This window comes from Solanum lycopersicum, chromosome 10 (genome assembly GCF_036512215.1).
Source record: "Solanum lycopersicum chromosome 10, SLM_r2.1".
NCBI lineage: Eukaryota > Viridiplantae > Streptophyta > Magnoliopsida > Solanales > Solanaceae > Solanum > Solanum lycopersicum.
The window spans coordinates 8,844,097-8,855,788 of NC_090809.1; the positions used below are offsets into that span (position 1 = coordinate 8,844,097).

At 33.3% G+C, this 11,692-nt stretch overlaps 1 protein-coding gene across 1 annotated transcript; it reads right to left on the bottom strand.

Annotated features, from left to right (window-relative positions):
* Positions 1–4,112: 4,112 nt before the first annotated feature.
* Positions 4,113–7,052, bottom strand: LOC101243936 (protein RRP6-like 2). Its single transcript, XM_004248507.5, has one exon. It carries the CDS (start codon positions 6,863–6,865, stop codon positions 4,280–4,282), a length of 2,586 nt encoding a protein of 861 aa, XP_004248555.1. The 5' UTR covers positions 6,866–7,052; the 3' UTR covers positions 4,113–4,279.
* Positions 7,053–11,692: the final 4,640 nt, after the last annotated feature.

Here is an 11,692-nt window from a genome sequence, read left to right on the forward strand (position 1 = left end):
GATTTTTAAAATCGTTGCTTTGAATATGATCTTCCACCTAGAAAAAATCCAAAAACAGTGTCTACTAGATGAAATTCTTTATATGAAATGCTTGTAATCTCTTACAAATATAAAAAAAAAAAAAAACCTTACAAATGTTCTGGAATGCTCATAATTCAGAGATGTCATATAGACTCGATGATAGTGTTTGGCATGACATACATGAACTCATAGATTTCCTAAGAGTTTTTTTATTCAACTACCAAAAGAATATCTGCACTTTATTATCCATCCATTTGCACTGTTTTACCTAATAAAAATAAACCAAGCTTTAACAAACTATTAGCAACATGATTAAAAAATTTAAAAATATTTTATTCTTATTCCTCAAATTTATTTAACTGCTTGTTTGTTAAATCCTCATTACAAAGATGTAGGTGCATCTAAGGCGATTGATAAAACATATTTTAACTTGGATATTGATAGTGAAAAAGATGAAATGTCTAATTGTCAAGAAGTTAAAGAAAGTATAAAAATTGAAGTTAGAAAATGTATGACTTATATAAATCTAATATAAATGTATCAAGTGATCAAGAACCTGAATGTTCTAGGAGTAGACTTAATGAAGATAACATTGATGATTATTTAGATTCTTATCTTAAACTTTCTCACAATAATGAAAGATTTTGATGCATATCTTAATCAACATACAGAACCTACTGACGATGTATAGCATGGTGGAGAAATCACAGCAAAGGATTTACAAAACTTTAACTGATGACTCGAGATATATTAGCTATTAAAACATCTTCAGTAGCTTCGGAAGGCGTTTTTAGTGCAAAAAGGTTTCAAATTGGAGAGCACAGGCATTCATTAGTAGCAGATAGCTTTGAGATAATGATATTATTTAGAGATTGGATTAATGCCGAGAGAAGAAAGTTGGGTCATGAACCACTACCGATCAAATTTCAAAGTGACGATCAAATAATGCAAGATTATAGTGACGACGACATTGAAGCAATGGAGGATTTATCTATTCAATCAATTCCCGATCATGTTACTAGAGAAATGTTAAATGATTTAAGAAAAGATCTCTATCTAAGCACCGACTATTAAATTTAAATGTTTAATTGTCTATTAGTATGAATATGATAATTCGAGAACTATGACCCTTCTTACAAAGTGGTTGTGTAGATTAGATCTTTTAATACTCTACTAATATTTTTGTAGATCAAATTGTACTATCAAATTAATATTAATAAGTCTAGACTATTCGCCTTAATTTTTTTATCATTGTCTTAAATTTAATTTTTATTATTGTGAAATTTAAACTTTTATAGTTTTTAAAGCTTGAAATTTAAACTTTAATAACCTCAAAGTTTGAATTTTAAATTTTCAAACTTTTAAAGTTTGAAATTTAAATTTTCACAACTTTTAAAGTTTGAAATTTAAATTTTCTAACTTTTAAAGTTAAGATTTTAAATATTCATTCAAAGTTTCAAACTAATATTTACATTATATATTTATTTTGAAAGTTTAAATTTTATAAACTTTCAAACTTTGAAGTTTAAAAAGTATAAATAATTAAATTTAAAAGTTTGAAAAGTATAATTTTTTAACTGTAAAACAATAAAAAATTTAACATTTAATTGATTTTAATAAAAAAAATTTAAAAAAAATTAATCCCTCCCAGTCTCGGAATTTGGTCCGGTCCGGTTCCATACCGGTTCACTAGTGGACCGAGACGGGTGCATGTATATTTGACCGGAATTACCGGTACGGGTCCGTGCCGATTCCGGAATGGTTCCATGTGGTGGTTCCCGATTTCTGATTAATACTGGTTCGACAATCCTGGTTCCGATCCCGTTGTCACCCTTAGGTTAGACAATTCAAACACATAATCTAATTTTGATTTCCTTAATAATTAGTCATATGACCAATACTTACTAAACTTATTTAACATGATTTAATACTTTTAAATTACGATCATTTTAATATGGCATGCTAATTTGTAATATTTGTTTTACGCAATTTCATCATTATTATTTTTTTGTTGGACATTTAAGTGTCATTAATCATATCATATTTTGTGTTATTTTTTTGAAGAAACACCTTAAATAGTTATGGGTAGGACTGACGAAATATTTGAAGTATAAATAAATTAATATGTTTGTGTGAATACTTTTTTGGACAAACCTGAAAAAATCCGAAAAATCTGAAATAGTTCGAGGTTGAAAAACCTGAATTTTTTTAGGTTTATATATTCAAAATCTGATATAAATATTTTGGTTTAATATTTGAAAAACCTGAACCAACCCGTACATGTAAACCCCTAGTTAGGATACTGAAGTTATAGTCGACCAATTCTCTATTTGTTGTCTCTAATCGATTCATCTTTCCTTCAAAATTCCGATAAAAAAGGAATGACTATATGGTTCATAATGATTCCATTATGTAGGGCTTGTGTGTTAAAGATTCATATTATATTATCAAACGTAATCATGTAACATTATATTAATTAACTTTATTTGACTATGTTAAGAAGTCTCATATCGGTAGATGAATGGAAATTTGGTCTCCTCAAATTCAACATCAACTTACACTTGACGAACTTGTTCCAAGAAGAACCTGTCTCCAATTTAGCCAAACATGAAACGATAAATGATCATTTTGGACGCACTCATAAAGGATTAGTAAGTTCAAAGGTTGAATCTGATTCAACTAAACATATTAGTCAAAATTACAATTGTAAGGGTATAAGTAGAGCGACAGGAGGATCAAGAAGGAAGTTTCATCATTCTCTGAACAGATGTGAACATTCTTTGGATACCAACAAACTCTTAAACAAGAAAAGAATGGACTTTCTTCATTTTATTTAGAGGCCAATGCATGTTTTTTTCATTGACATAATACATAAATATGCTCATTAGCTGGATTTCAAATCATATTTGTCTTTCAACTTTGAATGTGTACAAGTAAACACTTAAACTTGTCACCAACCAAAAATCAGAAATTGGGAGAATTCTTTCTTTTGGTCACAACTCAAAAATCAGAAATTGGGAGAATTGGCTAAGTTACACCACATCGAGTGGTAAGGTTACCGAGAAAATTTGAGCAGTCAATTTTGCGGTAGACGAACTCCATTTGCAGAAACTTAAATTTATATTTGCTGTCGTACTTATTATATAGCAATTGAGGTTGTCACATAATCCTCCGTATTAACAAGGGCAACTAATTTATCTCAACTTTATGAACACAAGAAAAAATCCATTTGTTCGCAATTATTAAATGCTTGCATATCAAAGATAGCAAATTTCTCACCGTTAACAACATGCCAAATATTTGAAGGAACTAACCAGATCTGAAATAGAGAAAAGGCGACTTGAGGGGCCTTTATTACAACCATGATGAATCATTCAACTCGAGGTAAAAAATGCAAGAAATTATTCCGGATTAACTCTATCGACAATGAGTAAAAATTTGTTGAAAAAGAGTAAACGTTTGTGTGATTTGATCTGCAATATCTCATACCTGAATCTATGTCTAGAGAATATAACAAATTTATCCAACAGTTGAGACCTAGACTCAAATTTGTTGTTTTTAGCCTGCACTATTTGTTTGATAGAGAAAACTTTGAGGGAGACATGGAGGAAGCTGAAGGATAAATCAACAAAAGAAGCAGGGGAGAAAAGAAAAGACTGTATAATTGAAACAAACTAGAATTCAAAAACCAAAAACTAAACTAGACCTTTTTTGGGTGTTTTAAACGCATAGACTCGAGCTTAACTCTATTGACAACAACCATTAAACATTCAAAATTTTAAATTCAAGAAATTGAGTTTCGGGGAATTGTGTTTGTTTGGATTGAGTTCAGTTGCAAATTTATGATTGGTGTTTACCGGAAAGATTGTTCTATGTCCATACATTCATCACTGAGGCAACAAAGAGCGGGTTAAGGACTGATTCCTAGTGCAACCTCATCACGATTGGGAAGTGGTTCGAGTCACCTCTCGGTGTCCTAACCCAAATTTTGGCTCCATTGTACATGGAGATCACAAAAGCTATTGTCTTAGAATGTGAACGACTAAAGATAAAATTGAAAAGCAAATGCAAATTAACAGCAACACCGCAACTAATTCCAAATTTTCACTTCCATATAAAGCATCTAACTATGATTTTCCACTCCTGCTTGAGCCAGGAGTACAGGTAAGATTTGCCAAAAGCATGCAAAATGAAGTACTTACTTTGAAGATGGTTCATTCCGTACCTTACTTACGAGTTCATATTAGCTTTTCAATTTCTAACGGAAAGTATAGCTTCGATTCCCCGAAGCTGGAAAAGCTTGACGCCTTCTACCTTGCTGGAAATCTGCTGCCTCTTCAATCTTTGGTGGCTGACCTAATAATAAATCCTTCTTATTACCTTTCTCATTCCTACTCCTACGAGACTCATCACCTTCTCTTTCTGCCTGTTGTTTACCAGGATCTTCTCCAAATACCACTTGCTTCCTTGCAGCTTCATAGTCAAAACCCTCAACCTTCAATTCACCTTCATGTGCTTGTGGTTTCTCAGCAAGCTTCCCCTTACTTTTTTTATTTATCGACAGGGGCATATTCTCACCCCCTTCATCCATCTCAACAGAAAGCACATTTTTGTTTTCCCCACACTCAGGCTGATTGTTAGTAACTTCTGAGTCATCTTTGCCTGATTCTTCACAATCTGAATCAGTTTCCAGTAAGATAACATCTTCTGATTTTGAAGTAACTACAGGCATGGCAGAGGAGTTTTCCTGTCCTCCAGTTGATAGCTCACCTTTCACTGATTCCCCATCATCTGAATCAGTCTCCACGGTTATAACGTCTGTCTTGCAATTAGCAGCAACAGGTTCCTCCTCTCTATGGTTAATTTCCAATGGTTTAGCAGGCACTGTTGCAGCTTGCTGTATCTGCTCAATACTACCTGAAAATGGATGGAAAGGAAAGCTCACCAAAGACTTGATCTGCTGCACTTGGATCTCTTCCGCCTCTTTTTTATCAGGCTGCATCTTCCTCTTTGCTGTACTCCCTAGTAACATCCCAAGACCACGGCTGGGTTTCTTAATTGCCTGAATAGTTACTTCCACCTGTCCTGAGGATGTACCTTTTAAACCACCATATTCATTATGACGGTCAGAGGTGTCACCAGGTGGCTCAGTAATTTCAAGTGACATTTCAGCACCCTCAGTAGCCACAATAGTCTCTTCAGCTCGTAATTCTAAACGCCTTTCCTTCAGCTGTTCTGCGGCTGCTTCATATGCAGCGGAATTTTGAACAGAGGCCCTAATGATGCTGACAACAGAACCAAGATTACGCTCAACATACGGATGCTTTGATTTCATCATTCCCTTTAATTTGCTTGGGGTAAGAGGCATCTGCTTAGCAATTTCAGTAAGTGTTTTGTTTGGCAAAACATAGCCAGTACTTTCGTCTTCTGCCCGGGCAATAACATCCCTCCAACCATGCAACCCAGCAACAACCGCAAGCTGCTGCGCGTTGAACCCAGCTCCCTGTAATCCATATATGTGCTGATATGAGGTATCAGTTAAAAGTTCTTTCTCATACATCTGCATACATATATCATAACTGCGCTTGTACACCTCTACTAAAGGATCATCAGGAGATTCAGGTGATCCATCGCCAGCATCCAATGATAGCAATTTCATCCTCATAACATCATAAATGTACAAGAGATAGTGTGTATCTTCTCTAGCATATTTCATCATCTCTGCAGGAAGTGGGCGTAATCTCCAATCTGCATTCTGATATTCTTTGTTCGCTGTTACTTCACAAAAATGTTGTAGCAGATGCTCCAGACTGTTTCTTTCCAATTTCAAAATTCTCGATGCCTGGCCAGTATCGAACATATTGCATACATATATGCCAAAGTCACGTTGAAGCCACACAATATCGCGATCAGCACCATGCATCACCTTTTTCTTCTTGTGATCCTTAAAAACATCTCTCAGATAAGGGCCAATGTGTACACGGAGCTTCAGAGTGTCAACAACAAAATCTTCAGTTCTAGTTGATATCTGCATCAAGCATGTCAATCCTTGAAAAGATCTATATTGGTTATGCTCCAAATCAACTGCAAACTCATCCACAGAACGCAACTTGTTTGCTAACAGCTTCAGATCTTTAACCTCTTCCACAAGCTTGAATGGAGTATCCTCTAACGGAGGAGGTTTAACAGGCTCAATAATGCCAGCAGTCTCAACAAAGTCTGACGGAGTGAACTTCTCCAGAGGATGCACAAACCTAGAACCATCCTCACTTCTCTGTAACCAAACATGCTCAAATGGCTGATTTGTATTGTTAACAATGATTTTATACGCATCCTGTGGCTTAGGGATGGTGGGTATATGAAATGGAATCTTAGGCTTCCCTTTGACAGCCACTTTCACCTTCTCTTCACTCTTCTTCTTCTTCCTACCAACCAATTGAAACCCACTTTCAGAATCATCCTCCATCTTCATTCCAGTCTCCTCTTCTTTCTTTCTCAACAGCTTAAACTCATCTAACGACGAAGCGAGTTTCTCCAAAACATCGTCATTTATGTTCACAAGCCATTCTTCGCTCTCCTCATCATCTGGATCCTCCGGACACGAAATGGGTTTTCCCCATAGCTCTGATAATTGCCCAACTTTGTCCAAGATTTCCTTAGATTTCTTATCGATTTGTGAAATAGGAGTCCTGAATTCGCTGAAATTGTTGTAGAAATGAAAGTCTCTATCGGTAGGGATTCCTCTTGAAGAACCAGAGAGCTTTGTAACCGCAGATGGTAATGGGCCACTTGTGACTTTGCTTAACGTATCCTCGCCGTTACCTTCAGGTGAATCGATCTCCATTGATGAGATTCAGAAAAACAATGGAACCCTTTTCGGTTATAGGATTCACCCGTTGATGAGGAAGAGGGGTTTTTGGCTTTAGGGTTAGGGTTTTACTGTACGTATCAAATTTGGGAAGTTCAAACTGGTGGCTACACACCTACACACACAATATACGTGTGAGTGTGACAATCTTTTATATATATCTAAAATGTTTTCAAATTATCGAAATTGATTCAAAATGTGTCCTTTAAGATTACTTGATAGATTAAAAATGTCTCTTTTTAAAAAAAATCAATTCTTTTAAAACATCTTGTGTTGAAAAAATTAAGAAAAACATGGAATATATATTTATTATAATTTAAAAGAATTACAATTCATAGTTATAGTTAGAGTGTGGCATAATATATAAATATGTCATTTAATTTTGCCTCATTTTATATATGTCCTTTAATTTTGAGTGTGTACAAGTAGATATTTAAACTTGTATAAAATTGAACAAATAGGCACACATGTCATATGTGACATCTGACATGGTAATTTGTGTCCTACGTGGTATATTGTGTCACATATGACTAATGTGTCAACTTGTTCAACTTTATACAAATTTAAGTGTCTATCTGTACACACCTAAAGTTGAAGCTATATATATGCATTATGCCTTGGAGTTTTATTAAAAAAACTATTTCTTCTCTCTCCCTCGCCTCTCTGCACTCTCGTGCGCCTCTTTCCCTTGCCTCCCTCTGCACTGTCACGTGCCTCTCTCTCCCTCGCCTCCATTTACACTCTCGCTCACCTCTCTCCCCGTCTCTCCCTCTCTCTATCTATCTCGCTCGTCTCCCTCCTCTTTTTATCTTTTCTCACTCACCTCCTCCTTCTATCTTTTCTCGCCCACCTCCTCCTCTCTTTACACAAATGATAGCAATAAGTTATTCAAACACAAATAGTTATTATCAACTATACAGATCCTTTTCAGTGATAAAAAATACATATGAGATTTTTCAGTTATACAAATCTTTGTCTATAATTTAAAATACAAATGAAATATTTTGATAATTCAAATTTGATTATTTCAAGGCAACATATGATAGCAAATACACAAATTAAAGTGGTGTTCATTGATACAATTATATTCAATATATATTCATTTATACAAATTATAGTCCTATACAAAGTGTATTCGTTAAAATACTTGATACAATTGATTTGTATCAATGTGTAACACCTTGTAATTTTTCTCCAAGAATTCGAACCATTTGAAGTAAGTGTATCAACTTGGGTGGGTGATATACTAATTATTCATATATGATAAGGTTCACTACTAAGTGTGAGAAGTGTATTGGGTGTAATTTAGGGTCGTAAGGAAATTCTATCACCAAGTTAAGTTCAAAGTTTTCCTACCGACTAAGTTTTTGCATGAGTTTATACCACGATCAATTCCAAAAGGTAATATCTCTCATAATAAGAAGAGTTATTTGGCACACAACAAATCAAATTTCTATGAGCCTTCTTTCCAACGTCGATTGTTTGTTAATTCGAGTCCGGAGTAAAAATTTATGACTATTTACCACATATGCTGCAAGCTTTCACTGTCTAACGAAAGATATGATGATCTATCAAAACCGCGACGGGACCGTCACATCTAGTCGTCACAGGGAGGCAGAATGCTCGTTTGTGGGCCAGTTATGACAGTCCATCACTCATAAAATGACATAACGATAAATTTTGTTAATTTTTAAATTTTTATGAGGGTAGTTTTATCCAAAAACCTTCGAAAATTTATCTGATTGCCTTAAACAGGTAGTAAATGAGTTTTTCATTACTAAACTCTCGTTCTCAAAAATTTCTATGCTCAAGAATTTTGAGAAACACAAAAGCCAGAGTTCATCTTTCAAGAATTTAAGATCCGTCATTAAAGTATGTAAGATCATCTCCATGTGTGGGAACACCTTAATCTTCCTCATGAACTATGTTGCCATGGTTTCGAATAATCTTACATGAATTTTGGGGTAAAGACAAAACCCCGTATTCTTGAATTGTTCGTAAATCTTTATGAATCAAAGATTTTTTCATGAAAGTATTTCAAACTTTTGATAATTCTTTGAGATGAGTTTTTCTAAGATATTCTACATTACCCATGAATTTGTCTAAGATTATCTACATAGAATTATTCATGATTATTGAATGAAGAAATTATTATCTTGAAAGCTATTTTAATGATTCTCTTTATGATTACTTGATAACTTCTTGATGTTTTCCGAAGAATTATTATGTTATGAGTTTTGTTTTAGAACTATGAGTTCTGAAAGTTCTCAAATATGAGACCTTATGATGCAACATTTTAATTATCTACCATCAATATTTTGATATGATATATGTCTCTCATGAATGCAAAACTATGATACATGTAATATAACATCAAAACGTGATGATCTAAATGAAATTTATGACTATGGTCCTTTAAGTGTTATAAATATGAGTCTTTGGGGTAAAACATGATCACAAAGATAGCATGTCTAACCCTAAGCCTCAGGAAAGTGGTGGAAATGGATCTTCTACTCTCGGTTTTCAAAGGTGTGGTTAGAGTCACTCAGAAAAATATATAGTAAAAAATGTATAGTCTACAGATGGTTGCTTTAATCATGGAAAGAGTTGTCACGAAGTGAAGGATTGTCTGTTGCAAGTTAGCAAACGTACGAATGGTATTCAAGCTCAGCATAGTGGTTCTGGTTTGGATTCTCCTCGTCCGAATAAATTCTGTTCTCTTCAATTTTGACTAGATCATGAGGGTTAGATGTTATGACCGTTATGCTGAAAGTGTTTCATTTGATGTGTATGATTTACTTGATCTGGGTGCTATGTTATCATTTTCTACTCCTCCTTATGTGGCCATGAGATTTGATATTGGTCCCAAAATCCTTTCTAATCCCTTTGACATCTGTACTCTCATTGGTGATTCTATTGTTGCTAAGAAAATTTTAAAAAATTGTTATATTTCCATTTCTCATAGAATCACTCAAGTTAATCTTGTAGAGATTGGAATGTCAAATTTTGATATTATTCTTAGGATAGATTGGTTCACGTTATGCTTCTATAGACTGTAGGACCCGATTGATCACATCCAAGGTTGCGAATGAACCTATCATGTTATGAGAAAGGGGAAATTATATGCTTAAGGGTCATTTCATATCTTGCCTAAAATCTAGGAAAATGATTGCTAAGGGTTGCATTTATCATCTTGTTTGGTTTAGAGATATGGAATTTGAAGCCCCTACTCTTAAGTCAGTTCCGATTGTTAATGAGTTTCTGAAATTGTTTCCTAATAGTCTTCCCAATATTACTCCTAAAAGAGAAATAAACTTCAGTATTGACCTTCTCCCATATGCGCATCCAATCTATATTCTTCCTTATCGTATGTGTAGGCACATAATTTTTGACCGAACATAAGGTCTTACACCATTTTTAGAGCTTAAATATTTTACAAATCTAAATTAAATACTTTTTTCTTTTATCTTATTTTATTAATTTTATTTCAAAAGATTTGAAAAATAACAAAAAAGAATCACTTTTTAAGGTAAGTTTTATTTTTCAATTGTCTAAAAAAGAAATGAAAAGTTACAAAAATTAATACGTTTTCTTTAATTAAGATTAAGGATAAGCTATATTTCTTAATTCTGATGTTAGATTAGCCATTCAATTATTGTTTTATTTTTGTAATTTGTTTATTAGTATAATTAATTAAAAAAATTACTAACCATTAACCCCACTACATACCCATTTTCCCCCACTACCCTCACTCCCATGTACCCACTACCCTCACTCCCATATACCCATTCCTACACACTATATACAGAAAAAAGAGGAGGACACAAAAAAAGAAGCAAAAAATCATCCAAAAAGAGACCAAAAGAAAATGAACGATTAAAACAAAGAAGAAGAAAAGAAAAACAATCAGGAAAAAAGAGGAGAATTGGAGAAAAAAAAGAAAATTTTCAGTAATAGACTTTCTTCTCCACGCGCACACAACATATTTTGCTATACATTTTTTACTCATAAACAAAGATTGAGTTTGAGGTTTGCATTCATAGTTTCAAGTTTGTGGTTCTTTATTAGAATTATTTTCTTTTCTTGAGTTGATTTTCGCAAAAGATACTATTTAATATTTATTATATAATTTAATTTTTCATGATTATATAGCACTTAATTTCGATGTCATGAATATATTCAAATTTTTGGGGTGTTTAGCTTTGCCCTTATAATATTGAAATACATGTAAATATTCGTATTGTTGAATTTGGATTGAAATATGATATAACGTGTAATTGCTTTGCTCACCAAGGAATCAATACTTTTCTTTATTCACTCTATTTTACTAAGCCGAAACGTGACTCGTGAATTCTTGTTAATTAACTTGATCAATTCGTTGATAGCATAATTTAGAAATGGATCTAACGGAGGTTTCAAATTTGGTGTGAGTATAAAGGTTAGATTATTATTATTTTTTTCTTGAAAAAAACCTTTTTTAAGAGTTCATTGATTTATATTTTTGGGGTAATAACTTGCAAAATAATAACTGGCTTATTGTTTCAGCGAAAATATTTGTAAAATGAAATATACTTACACGTGTCACTAACTATTAGTTAAAGTGTACCCTTAGGGGCCGTTTGGTAGAGTGTATGAGGAAAAATAATACATGCATTAGGTGTGTGTATTAATAATACCTTGTTTGTTATATTTTTTTGGTTATGTATAACTAATGCACACAACATTGTGTGTTAAGTTGTGTATTACTAATACCAAGAAATTCTAGGTATTAGTAATATATAGCATTTTAACACTTGCATTAGA

What these genes read in the sequence shown, in the direction of transcription:
- LOC101243936 (XM_004248507.5), bottom strand. Translation starts at nt 6,865, where the DNA reads ATGGAGATCGATTCACCTGAAGGTAACGGCGAGGATACGTTAAGCAAA.